The sequence below is a fragment of the Cnephaeus nilssonii genome (assembly GCF_951640355.1).
Source record: "Cnephaeus nilssonii genome assembly, chromosome: 11".
NCBI lineage: Eukaryota > Metazoa > Chordata > Mammalia > Chiroptera > Vespertilionidae > Cnephaeus > Cnephaeus nilssonii.
The window spans coordinates 86,015,702-86,030,551 of NC_137082.1; the positions used below are offsets into that span (position 1 = coordinate 86,015,702).

The 14,850-nt window shown below is 36.9% G+C and overlaps 1 protein-coding gene across 1 annotated transcript in view; it reads left to right on the top strand.

The window, feature by feature from the left end:
* Positions 1-14,850, top strand: part of DCC (DCC netrin 1 receptor) — a gene marked incomplete at both ends in the record, with an annotated part of 938,651 nt that overhangs the window by 473,159 nt on the left and 450,642 nt on the right. Inside the window, 2 exons of the mRNA XM_079784846.1 lie at positions 1,445-1,729; positions 14,546-14,696. Of these exons, the coding sequence (XP_079640972.1) occupies positions 1,445-1,729; positions 14,546-14,696 (436 nt within the window). The remainder of the gene's footprint in view (positions 1-1,444; positions 1,730-14,545; positions 14,697-14,850) is intronic.

Genomic DNA, 14,850 nt, shown 5'->3' on the forward strand with positions numbered 1-14,850 from the left:
CATTATTGCCAACTACATTTTCTTAGTTACAAAATGAAATGTTAGGGATAAAGACCATATGAAATTATGATGTCTAGACCTAGACCATTTTACCTTTGCTCTTTTCACTCCAGCAAAATATCCATCATATTGTAGGGAAAGTTAGCTTTGTGAAAATCAATAGATCCAAAATAAAACCAACATTATTTAAAACTGAATGTAATGGAATTTGTTATTGACTAAATATTGACTAAATAAAATTTAAACCTAAACCTAGCAAATTTTGAGTTAGTTAAAATAAATCTATAAAATAGAAGTTGCATAAAATATGATCAGCAAAACTGTATGTGAACCTCAAATTGATGAATGAATAAAACTTTATCTGAAATGCACATACAATGAAAGAAATGTTGAGTAAGATTAAAATGAAAATAGGAATACTGTAATATAACGGTGATGAATAGCACATGAATCAATGAATTAGGATTATTTAATTGAGGTTACTCTAAAAATGCATCTATCAGTAATGGCGCAGTTCATATAATAATGTTTATTTGCAATTATAAAAATAGTTCTTATGGTCAAAGCTTTAGGGTCACAATTATCCATCTTTTCAAAAACGGGGTTTCAGAGGGCAGATTACAGTATCATCTACCCTTTCACATCACAACACCACCATGAAGGAGGCTTCTCCAGCAAGGCTTGTACTCAGGGATGGCCAGTTGGTTGGTTTATTTTTTTAATTGTTTTTTCACTTTCCCCTACATTTTCTCTTTTTAAACTCTTTATTGTCAAAATTATTACATATGTCCCCCTCTCTCCCCCATTGACCCTCTCTAGCTTTAGCATTTTTTCTCTATACCACAACCCTAGCTGACAAATACAGGTGCATATTTGCCTTAAGCCGTTAGCCCATAACAGTGTGTTCTCTGTTACTATAATCGGTGGTTAATATCGCCCATTTTTTTCTTGAAGCTGCCCTAGGTTATGCCATGTGGCCAGTCCATCATAATCCCTTAATTTAATAGTTCTTTGTTCAAAGTGGGATGATGGATGAGCACAGGACCTGGATCAAAAAGAAGCAAGTCTCATTTGCAGTATTGCAACGTAACAACTGGGCATTTATTTGTGGGATTTCACTTTTCTGCGCCTCCATTTCCTCATGTGTAAAATGAGGATGATCTTGTCTGCTCTGCTTATTTTACAAGGCTGTTTTATTAGCCAATAACAACAGAACAGTAAACTTCTAGAGATTAATGGCCACATCATTATCGTATTTTAGCTCCAGAAACTACTGTAGTGCCAGGCACATACTGTGGTAAAAGGAGAAAACAAATGAGATGAAATATGAGAAAATACTTGGTAAAATACAGGATTCTATACAGAATGCAAATGCGGTTATTTTTATTGGTGACTGGTATCTCCTCTGAAAGATGTACCCTTCCTTCTTCGTTTTTCCCCCCAGGACCTCTGAGGTTTCTCTCCCAGACAGAGTCTGTCACGGCCTTCATGGGAGACACGGTGTTACTCAAGTGTGAAGTCATCGGGGAGCCCATGCCAACGATCCACTGGCAGAAAAACCAGCAGGACCTGGCCCCGGGCCTGGGCGACTCCCGGGTGGTGGCCTTGCCCTCGGGCGCATTGCAGATCAGCAGACTCCAGCCTGGGGACGCGGGCATCTACCGGTGCTTAGCCCGCAACCCAGCCAGCTCGAGAACAGGAAATGAAGCCGAAGTCAGGATTCTATCAGGTATTGCAGTACTCTTTTTAAAAATATATATATTTTTATTGAATTCAGAGAGGAAGGGAGAGGAGATGGAAACATCAGTGATGAGAGAATCCTGTACACCCGACGCGTGGGACGGAGCCCGCAACACAAGCATGAGGTCTGATGGGGAATCAAACCGTGACCTCCTGGGTCATAGGTCTATGCTCAACCACTGAGCCCCACCGACTGGGCTTGTAGTGTTCTTTATTCTTTCTAGGATTATATTCTCTAGAGTGCAGTAAACAACCATTTTTCCTTTAACAAATAATTTATATTTAAGTTCCTTATTGTGTATTGAGGTTTTGTTTTACATTTTCTCTTTCCCTTTTTCTTTGAGCCATTAGATGAAGGTATGCCAAAAGCGTTTCCTATTTGTCTATGTCTTATAGCTGAAGCTTCCAGAGAAACAGATATTTTCCTTATATTTGGCTTCATTCATTCAGTCAGTCATTCCATTAATATATGAGTGTTTGTTTGAGCAAAGCCCATTGCGAAGCATTTTTAAAATTTTTCTCTAGTAATATTTTTTAAACATGAAGGTGATGCTTATTTAATGAGGTTAAGAACCTTCCCCAAGTTAACATGAAACATTTATTCACTCATCCATTCATCCACTTGTTTTTGAGAAGCATCGTGCTGGGTACTAGGGATATATAATGACTAAGACTGACACGGAGCCTGGCTTATTAGGCTTCTGGGTGGCATGGACATACACATAATTACCATGAAGAGTGATTGATAATAGGAGAAAAATTGTTCCTCTCCTCTTATCTCCTTTTCTCTTCTCTGGCAACTCTCTAAAACTCTAGGCTCATTCTCCTCTCCAAAATAATCAGAGATTGGATTGGCTATTCTCTAGGATCTTGTCTCTTCCGATTACTACTACTGTTAAATACCTATGTACTATCTACTTTCTCATTTAGGCTCACTTGTAAGGTTTGGTTAGACCGGTGAGAATCACCAGAAAGGCACATACTTGAGAAACCATGACAGATTCCCTATCAAAGTATTGATGTTGGCCCTTGTCTCTGCTTTCTATGTGTAGTTACCACAAATCCTTCAGCTGTGTGGAGGGTCACATTCCTGTCATCCCAAAAGCAAACAGGAAGGCAGGGGAGAGTGGTGGGGGGAAGAGATCAACCAATGAACTCATATGCATATATGCATAACCCATAGATACAGATAATAGGGTGGTGAAGGCTTGGGGGGAGGGGGAAAAGGGCAATGGGGGAATAAAAAGGGACACATGTAACACTTTCAACAATAAAGATTTATATTAAAAAAAAGCGAACTGGCAATTTGATTGAAAGGTTCTTTAATAAGGGCATGTCTAAAACCTCTTCTAATTGTTTTGTGTATTCTTTTCCCCATTTTTCACAGAAATACTGACTTAAATGTGTCAGTGACCATCAGCAACACTGTTACCTTCCATCTGCTAGGCAGTGAGAGATGCAAATTCAGCATTTATTCCAAAAACATACATGTATTTATTTAGGTATCCATTATATACATACAAATTTTAAATATTTATATTCACATATCCTGAATAATGCATCTGTGAAGTCTATCACATGGGAAGCTTAGGTACACTACATAGAAAATTGGCAAGAATATGTTTGACTATCTTAATATGAGTGAGAGGTTATTTCCCTGTGGTATGAAGGCATATAGTTGGACTAATTAAATATTAAATCTGAAATGGAAAGTTTTGAAAGGCACGGAGATAGTATCATCAAATCACCGTTTACCTTTATTTGCTCACTTTGTAAATCCACGGAGGTTTGCATTGTAATCCATGGAGGTTTATTTAAAGCCAAATTTCATGTTGTTAATTTGGCTAAATCAAGAATATGTTGGTATACTTTGGAGGTGTCTGGTTTTTTCTTACCTGAATGGAAACTGAAAATTTTTGAATTCATTACATTTAATGAGAACCTTTCTCCAAGTTCTATTTGAATAATATTAACTTCAAAAGGGAATTATGAGCAGAGGTAATAAACACACACATACCACATTCACATTCACACCCACACACATGTTATTGTCATACTTGATTAAGACTGTCTCATTTGCTATGATCACATAAAGGGGCTGCTGAAGGAACATATGTTTATGCATTTATTTTTAAGTTTGCAAGTTGATTTAGAGGTCAAATACACAGATCCACAAGTACAAAAATCAGTAAGAGAATGAATGACTGAATGGGTAAGCCCAGCTCCTCTTACTTGCCACTTGTTCTCTCATTTTTAAGATCATGATTATTCTTTTTGAATCAATTTCCAATTTCCAATTTGAGGGAGTGATAAATTACATACATATATTGCCCATTCTTTATCTAACACTTAGTTAATCCATTGTGATAAAGTCCATTAAAACAGAAACCTGTCATATTATTAACATGATTTAGGAGCATTAAAGTGGAACCTGAATGGTTACCACTCTTTAAAATATGTATTCTTCCATGGTCATTTAAGTACCATGTCGAGTGAGGAAGTGGCCTATATTGCTTTAGTTTGACACATAAATGCTAATTAGAAGCCGCATGTCCAGCACTTGTTTTTACCACAGTTCATATAGAGAGTATTCAAATTGTATGTATGTGTATATAGACAGTTATCTACTTCTAAATAATATATATGTCATTGTTCTTATTTAAGGTCATATGAAATACATTTCAAGTTGCCACTTTTATATAGCAGGTGTCTAATATTACACAGTAATTGAGATCTATTGAATTAAAAATCCAAAAATCAAATAGCTGTTTTGAAATGCTTTCTTTCAACAGAAATTTTGGTTTATTCACTGAATAAGTAAATACTTTATTCAACAACTTTTAAGTGGATCTTATATACCTGCCATGATGCTGGTTGCTAGGAAGACAAAGTTGGAAGACTGCCCTAAGACAGCTGTCGTCTAGTGGGGGACATAGATAAAGCAGCCCATGAACTGTGCTATGAAAGACTAACGCACACAATGCCATTACGATACATAAGATAAAAACACCAATGTGTCGATCTTGGAGAACGAGTGGTAGCTAGGCCAAGAGAAGTATATACATCAGGAATAAGAGAGCATTTATAAGAAAAGCATAGAGGAAAGAGAAATACTTTCGGAGTAACGTAACTGCACACATTCTATTTAACATGATCATAGGGCATAGGAAGGGTTGAAGGAGGATGAGTTACAAGTAAAGAAGATAAATGGAATAAAGGAAGATACAGTAGAATGTGTGGCAGTAATCCTTCAAAGACTTGACCAAAAGTGCTACTAAAGTGATATGAGAAGGATTCAGAAATGAAGATGGGTGGTGAGATTGTAGGGCAGGTCTTGGAAACATATTAGATGTGGTGTCTGAGGGAGGGAATGGAGTTCAGGCTCAATGAAAGCTGAGGAGTGGCAGTTCCACTGAGATTGGGATTGGGGTAGTGGTGCATTGTGTTAAAAATAAAGTGCAAAGTTTTAAAGGAGATTTTCTCATAACTTAATATTTTCTAGATTCAATGAATAATTGTTTCATTCAATGGTAGGAAAATTAGTTATGAACTCAATTTTTTTGATTAAGGTTTTAAGATAGAAGTTAGACTTTTGCTTCTGAGGATTTGTACATTTTTAGCACATTAAGTTAGTATTAAAGCATGAAGAACTTTTTTGAAATATTGATAACAATGCACTAAGAGCTGAAATGCTTTAAAATATCTTATTGTATGTGGTGGAGACTGTATGAGGAGCTGAAGTGGCCATTGAGACTGTCAAGTCCACTTCACTCAGCTCTCATCACTCCTGAGTGCCAAGTAGTACATTGGATTGCTGAAATATAAATCTGCTTTGGACACGAGGTTGAGTAAAATAACTGGCCCATACTCATATTTCAGTTTTCATAATGGCCTAATTGAATTGAACAATTTGTAATTTAATATATTATTCATCCACTTAACTACAATTAGATGACCCTGGGCCCTGGGTAGCCATGAACTAAATATCTCTTTAATTAGAGTCATTGGCTTTGATGGAGTAAATTGGGCTAAAGTATATTTCAAATAATTTTTCTCCCCAATATTTATTTTTATTGAAATAAGTTTTAACAAAAACCATTCCCAAAATCATATTATTTAAATAGAAAAACTATGTTTTTTAGCTTAAAAATAGTTTCATTATTTTTGTCATCACTAAGAATTACTACTAATTCAATGGGTGCATTAACATTTTTGGTTTGACTAAATATTGCTTATATTGCAAAATTAAATCTATTTTGCTACCATTTGTTTTTACAATTTCTACAGAATAATGATCTGGAGGGGATAACAAAAATGACACATACTTTGTTTTTAAATTTACCATCATGCCAGCTAGTTAATTAGTATAGCTATATGACTATATAAAGCAGGAGAGGGTAAATTCAGGAAAATATATTTAGTTCCAAATAAGTACAGACAAGGAATAAGTAAATTCGAGGTGGAAAATTTGGAAAATCTTTATAGAGATGTTTACTTTTCTAGATCATCAGGGGAGAAACATTTATGGAAAGAAGGCAGAGATGATAAGTCTAGAATGAAAGATTGAACCTACATTATGAAAAGTCTTGAATCCCATCCCAATCAACTAGATTTCATTCTGTTCATTTTATTAATGGTTGCAAATTCTTAAAAGTTTTTGAGCAATGGATACCATAAACATGCATACGGATAAGCAGAAACAACAAAATGAAGAGCAAATAAGATTAACATATTATCTTGTTTTATATACCATACTTAATGTTTTTACTGCACTGAAGAATTTTCCCATTATCCGCTTTCTTTTCATAGTCTAGTTTATTTTAATACATTTTTATTGATTTTAGAGAGGAAAGAAGAGAGAGAGAGAGAAAGAGAAAGAGAAACATCAGTGATGAGAGAGAATCATTGATCAGCTGCCTCATGAACACCTCACACTGAGGATTGAGCCTGCAACCTGGGCATGTGTCCTGATCAGGAATGGAACTGTGACCTGCTGGTTCATAGGTTGACACTCAACCACTGAGCCATGCTGGTCGGGCAAGAAAACTATTATATCATGCTATAAACTAGGTATTTTAGCCTTTCATAGATCTAAGTTGGATAGGATGGTTTTGTGAAGTCCACGTTTCCTTTATGTTACATCAGATTTACTCCAGATGGCATGAAGGGGTCAGCAGTTAGACTGTTATAATTCATGAAATCAGTTCACATTAAGTTAATGTTGATCAATTAATGGATATTTAAAATTCCCAGCTTGAACTATTATTATAGGTTGTTAAAATCATGAAGTCTCACACCAGACTCAGTACAAATATTATTTTTAAAACTTGCTACTAATGAAATTTAGGGCAAGTAATTTTATCTAACTCTTTATCTTGTAAAATATAGAGAATAATAATACACATTTTATAGGGTGGTTATTCGGTCTTAATTTAATAGGCCAAGTACAATGCCTGGAATTAAGTCCTCGGTAGCTATTATAATTACTTTGGCATTTTAGAAATTCCAGTCTTAAAGAATTTGATTCTCCTGTTAAGATTATTTCTCTGATAATGAATTACCTGATTTTGATTCTAGATCTCTAAGTATTCTTTTATCTACTGGTATTTACTTATGCTATTTATCGATAGTTCTAATTTATGCATTTCCCTTTTACATCTACTAGAAGTCAGAGTCTCCTGAAACTACTTCTTCTCTAGTAACTCACTGTTACATGATTTCCACCTTCACTTTCCATCAATATCATTTCTTTTGCTATATAAAATACTGCTAGAAGTCTGGCTTAAAAATACGCGTAAGAAGATAAATAAGACTTCTGGTATTTGAACTTTATTAGCCATTGCCAATTCATCTAATCCTCTAAAAGTGTTAGTTTCTTTATCTGTTAACCAGCCTCACTACCAAGGATCTCATTTATTGTTTCATTCCACAATCATCCCCAAATCCGTCTTCATGATCCCAGTGTTTAAGAGTTCAAGTTTGCCAGGCAAACTCTAGTTACTGAAAACCAGAAGGTCATGCTGACACATAACAACTAAAGATCAAAACACAGTATCATCAAATATGAGATGGTACTACATTTAGATTAATTTTAAAGCAATAGTTTTAACTTGATTTATGTTGTCACAAAAGCAAACCCAGAGAAGATAAGGTAGCTTTTATTGCATACAATTGACCACATGTAAGCTGACCAAGTTCCATGTGACAGTGTGTCCTTGCTCTTCCCAGATGATAACTCAGCTTGCCCTTTGGTAACCAGGGCCTGGCACAGCACGGAAGCCAATGCATAATCATGCCATGTGGGAATTCGATACTGTAGGTCAGGTCTTTTAACCGGCATGAGATAACCAGTGTTTCACATGACATTGATGAAACAATCTGTTAATAAACATAAGCTGGCCTTACTTGGATCAATATATAATTTCTGTTTAGTTTTTGAATTAAAAAAATAAGTCTTCAAATAGACTTTCCAGTGCTATTTTGGGGGACATCAACAATGTCCAGGATTCCAAGTTGGAAGTACTTGAAATACTGGGGGGCCTAGTATATTTTTCTTGCATGTCTATAATTCTAATGTCCCTAGTGATCTCTCCCTCACCACCTCATTAGGTTTTCTATTTCATCTTTCTTGACTGATGTTAGATATTGATTATACTATCTTCTCTTAACTCCCATTCCCTGAAGGCCACAAACGCAAACAATATACCTGAAATTGTCCTCCACCTGTAGGAATGAAGATTTCTTAGAAAGGAGAGAGCTTGTCTTTCCCAAGAATCTCTTGAAGTTGGCATATGGTCAGTTCTGCATTTCCTAGGCATGTGATACTTAGCAGTCCAGAGTGGGTGACTGAAGGGTCAGGCAGTCCGCCCTGACTTACACTGAGGCTTTCTCTGAAGGCGTGGAGAAGCCAAACCTATACCCAGTGAATGCAGAGGTCACAGAAGTGCATGAGAGAGCCTGTGCACCTTCCTCCTCTGGTCTTGTTTTACATCAGTTTCTTCCTGGAACATAAAAAACAAAACACTATGTCATGATATACAGGCATGCCTTTATTGATTCTTTATATATAAAAAAGGGAGCTAGCATAAAAACTCTACTGCTTTTCTGGAAAGTTTTAAATGTCGTTTTACACATTTGTATGAATTATGAAGATTTCTGGGTTTTCTAAATTAATTGTGACACATCACAATAGCAACATTTGTTTTCTAGGATTCGACTGTCAGCTGTAAAATTTAGAAACAAAAATCTATAAATGAAAAAATCACTTCCTTCAGGCCTTCTACTGATAGACTCAAAATGTGCCTGTGAGACAGAAGGGATTTGGCCATATGCCAGTGATAAGAATAGATGCTCCTCTTTCTTCCTCCAAACTGTAACTACAATTAGCAATGTGTGTGTGTGTGTGTGTGTGTGTGATCACGCATGCGTGCTCATGGAGAAAGAAAGGAAATATGAACAGATGTAGGAGTATTTACAGAGATGGAATGACATATTTAGTTCTGAATTGGTGTAAATGAGGAAGGAAAGTAATAGAATCATAGATGATGAATAACAGCTCCTGAGAAATAGCTCCCTTTTCCCCGCTCTGTTCAGAGCTCCTTGGCTTTTGGCCTCATGAAGGTTTCTGTTTGGTGTTAAATAAATTTTGATTCCAGTGATCAGGCTGGTTTTAATGAAAGACACTCTAAACAGAATTAGAAGGCGTTTCATGGAATGTTTCACTCGGAGCACAGAGCACAGTCCCAGAACACTGCAGTACAAGGAGGATCACAATAACACAACTCATAATATTTTTGCTGTTGGAGGTTCTTGACTTCAATTTGTAAATAATCCAACACCTCAGGTAGGGTATGCTACATAGTACCTACTTGTGTGTGAAGACACATGGCACCTGTTGAATTTCCTAAAACAAAACTAGATGGGGCTGCTAAGGAGCCAGCAGGTGAGCAAGCAGTAAGTTAGCTCAAAATCCAGGAAACTAGGTCTGCGAAGTTAAATTAATTTGTAAGTCTTACGCCTGTGAAGAAATCAAAGAGAATACCCCATGGTAGTGGGCAGTATCCTTTCATTTCCAATCAGAAACAAAAAAGGTTTGCATTAGGAAAGCATATAAATCAAAAGCAAGCACTGGTTATTTTAAGGAAGGTAATTATTAAGCTGTGAAAACCAGTATTATGTTCTTACTGACACAGATGCCAACAGTTCATAATTACATTTCTCTCTGCCTCAGTTATTCTTTAGACTCAGCCATGTAAGTTTAGTCACGTTGATTTAGGGACACGGCCCCATTAAAAGAAAGTCATTGTCATCCCAGAGTGTGCATGCATTCCACACCTAATGTCTTAGAATATTATAGAGTTACCTTTCACTCTAAAACATACCCCAGCTTGGATAATTTATACAGTCATCCTATTCTCTTCCTCTGAGGGAAGACAAAAACATGTGGCCCCAAGGCATTTGGGAAACCCTGTGAAAGCAAGGAGCCAACTAGCCTCACAGACTCAATGAACTTGGCCAGTGTAATGTCCAATAGAAACTAGTTTTCAGGGATAAAAATGCCTTTAAACAGAAAATGCTCTCTCTGCTTTCATGGTGTGCCTTCCTGGTACTTTTTTAGCACATGGGCCCTGAAGACAGTGAATTTTTATTTCTGAGAATGTGAAGCGTGGGTAAAATGTGTCGGGTAATATGACCTAAGATGTTTCTTAACTTTTAATAATCTCTTGCTCAAAGACAGGGATTGGAAATACTTTGTACAGCCTAAATGCAAAATAATGATGTTGATGATTTTGATGAGAAGGAGGAAGAGGAAGAAGTGGAGGAGGATGAAGTAAATTTCGTTTATCAATTTCTACTTGAAACATGTAAAACTATCCCCACATTGAAAGGAAATGGGCTTCGTGAGTGTCTCAGAAGGAGAGCTAATTTGTTGAGACTGTGTCTACATCAGTTCTCAGAGTGTGGTCCTGTGGCATTTCTTTATTTTTAAAAAAATATATATTTTATTGATTTTTTACAGAGAGGAAGAGAGAGAGGGATAGAGAGTTAGAAACATCGATGAGAGAGAAACATCGATCAGCTGCCTCTTGCACACCCCCTACTGGGGATGTTCCCGCAACCAAGGTACATGCCCTTGACCGGAATCGAACCTGGGACCCTTGAGTCTGCAGGCCGACGCTCTAGCCACTGAGCCAAACTGGTTTCGGCATGTGGCATTTCTTGAGAGGATTTCAGATCTGTGAGGTAAAACTTATTTTCAAGATAATATTTTGTGTATTTTTTTTTGCTATGTTGACTTAAGAATGTCTTAGATGAAGCAGTAAAAATTATTATATTAATATCTCCATCCTTAAAAACACATCTTTCTAATAGTCTGCATATCAAAACATGAAGGATATGAAGATACAATGTTTTTTGAGGGATAAACACTTCTGTGGACATTTGAGTTTCAAGCTGAATTAGCTGCCTTGTTCCCCCACGGACACTGTTTTTACTTGAGAGGACAATCAACAGAAAAACAGTGGCTATGCAGACTAGGGTACTAGTGAGACATTTTCTCAGAAATGAATGAAGTGGGCCAGACAGTTCAAGGGAAATAGTATTAGCTGCCGAGGATGAATTCAAGCTTTTAGGCTAAATTAGAAATTTGGAAAACTTGTGCCCACTACTGGGAACTTGACAACTTTGCAACATTTCCAGGCCTTTTGGATGGGATTGGTGGTGATGATTGTAGATGAGGGTTGGTGGTAGTCTATGATGAAATGTTTCAACATTTGGAAGATCTGTCTAACTCAGTGTACCATTCCAAATTACTATTGATTGATGTGCCAAAATCATGCATGGGTAAAATATGTTTTCAAAATGAAAGAGAGACCAATGGGTTTTTATATAGTATAGCATAAAATGGTTATCAATATGGTGCCAGATTCCACATAAAAAAAACTTTCAAGAAATTTGGTATTGAGTTTTGGTTTAGAGTTTAAGGATAAAATCTACCATTATCTGAAAACACTATTAAAATTCACTTCTCTTTTCCAACTGCATATCTGTTTAAAGTCAGTTATTTTCGTGTAATTCAACCAAATCAACATATCAGGGCAAAGTGCAGGAAGTAACACAATAACCTAGTTATTTCCTATTAAACCACTCATTTAAATATTTTCAAAAGTGCAGGGTGGGGCAAAAGTAGGTTTATAGTTGTTCATGTGGAAAATAATACAATAATCTATAATAATAAAAGCATAATATGCTAATTAGACTGGATGTCCTTCCAAATGACCTTCTGGATGAAGCCACGACAGCTGCAGCAGCTGAGACAGAGGCAGCCACCATGGTGGCAGGGGCCAAGTCCCTTGCACGAATTTCATGCATCAGGCCTCTAGTTAATATATAATATAAAGATAAACTCTGTGTTTTGTGTACACCCAGGTGTAAACCTACTTTTGTGCCACCCTGTATAAAGTACTACCACTCTTCTCACTAATATTTTTTGTTTTGGAAAATAGAGGATTTAAAAAAATTATTATTGATTTTAGAGAGAGAGGAAGGGAGAGAGAGAAAGAGAAATATCAATGTGAGAAAGAAACATTGATCTGTTATCTACAGGTTTCTGCCCCCACCAGGAATCAAACCTGCAACCTTTTTGGTGTACAGGATGATGCTCCAACCAACTGAGCCCCCTGGCCAGACCAAGGGTGTGTTGTTTTTTTAATCTTATTTTTGGCGAGGGGTAAATAAATATTTAATAAATAAATATTTTAAAATATCTCATTTTTCATTTTTAATATGGCAAATATGTGTAGGTATAACCTGCATAAACAAATGCTATTTGGGGTCCTTAATCATTTCAAGAGTACACATCGTTCCTGAGATCAGACAGTTTGAGGTCTGCTTTCACATCATTATTCATTTTCCTACTGATTACAGATCAGTCCTCTCTAACTCAGATAACAGAGTAAGCTAAAGTGGGCCAAATATTCCATTTAGCAAGTTAGAAAGAAAGAAAGAAACTTTCAGGCCTCTTGAGGACGTGGCTCCAGAATTCAAGTGTAATTCCCACCACCATCTATTGGTCAAAGAAAGATCGAGGGGCAGGCCAGCTCTAAATCATAAGGAGATAGACCTTTGACTCTGGAATGGAGGACTCGAACAATTTGTGATTATAGTTCATCTATCGCCGTGTTGTGAATCATATGAACTGTTTCCTATTGAAAACATTTCTATTAGTTTTTTTTTCCTGAAAACATCCATAATATCATAATTTATTTTATTAGAGAAATATATTTGAGAAGTGAAACCAAATTTCTCTGCCAAAAGTTAACATTTTCTTCTGACACCACACACAAGAATAAACACAAAATGTATTAAAGGCTTAAATGTTAGACATGAAACCATAAAAATCCTAAAAGAAAACATAGGCAGTAAAATCTCAGACATTTTTAGTAGCAATATTTTTTTCTGATGTACCTCCTTGGACAAGAAAAACAAAAGAAAAAATAAATAAATGGGACTCTATCAAACTAAAAAGTTTTTGCACAGCCAAGGAAATCATCAACTGAATAAAAAGACAACCCAATGAATGGGAGACCATATTCGCCAATGATACATCTGATAAGGAGTGAATACCCAAGATTTATAAAGAACTTATGTAGTAGAAGGTGCATTGGGTGAAGCTAAAAAACTTTATTTATTCAGAGTCTCAGTCTCTGTAAAGTTATTAAAAATAAAAAATAAACACAAGGCTTAGAAAGAACCAAACATCTATATATATAAAAGCCTAAGTGACCAAACAACTGGTCAACTGGTTGCTATGATGTGCACTGACCACCAGGGGGCAGATGCTCAATGCAGGAGCTGCCCCCCTCCCCCGCCACCCGGTTGTCAGTGTGCTCCCACAGCCAACCTCTTGTAGCTGGCCAACCTCCTGTGGTCCCTCCCCCTGGCCAGCCGGCCCCCCTGATCATCCCTGATCTACGGCCAGGCTGAGGGAGCCCACCCGTGCACGAATTTGTGCACCAGGCCTCTAGTATTGTTATGAAAAACAAACTTTAGTGTAACTTCCTTTGAGAAGACAGCAGATATTTTCTCATACCTTCTATATTCTAATCCTCTGCACTTGTGTGTTATTTAATATAATTCTAACATGTTTGCTTATTTCATTTCCCAATCCACAGAAGCAATAAACAAAGCAGAAGGAAGTGGAAGAGATATTAGAGGCAGGCAAACTACATCTGTGGAAAGTTTGGAGCCATGACCTTTAGAACAGTCTCTGATAATGTTGTCTTGTTCTCTAATAATGACAAAGCAACAAGGCCTGTGGCCCAGAGGAGTGACTTGTAATCTCACGATTTTCCCTTTGCCTTATACCATGAGGTCATCAACAGCTAAGAGTATTTTAATATCATAATTCTAGAAACGAAGGACAGAAAAACTCTTTTAGGAATTCATTTCATAAGTTTTATTGGCATCTGTCCATTGTTCAGTGCTTCATTTCCATCACAGTGTCTTGCTAGGAACAAAAATGATTGAGCTACATTATTTACCTTTTTGTTTTTCATAAAATATATGATCCTGTGGCCCAGCCGGCAAGCGTCAACCTATGAACCAGGAGGTCATGGTTTGATTCCAGGACACATGCCCTGGTTGAGGGCTTGATCCCCAGTGTGGGGCGTGAAGGAGGCAGCCAATCAATGACTCTCTCATCATTGATGTTTCTATATCTCTCTCTCACTCTCCCTTTCTTTCTGAAATAAATAAAAATGTGTGTGTGTGTTTTTAAATGTGACCCTGTGTTTTTCCCCCACAGACCCAGGATTGCATAGGCAGCTGTATTTCCTGCAAAGACCCTCCAATGTGGTAGCCATCGAAGGAAAGGATGCTGTCCTGGAGTGCTGTGTGTCCGGGTATCCTCCCCCGAGCTTCACCTGGTTACGAGGAGAGGAGGTCGTCCAACTCAGGTATTGTAAATTTAGGACTCCGTGAAGCATATGCTACTGTTTATCTTTCTCTAGCTTGATAGAGATACCTACAAATATTAGGGTCTTTGATAATAATTGAATATTTTTCCACATTCCTTGACATACGTTATATGAAAGACATTTACCCACCTAG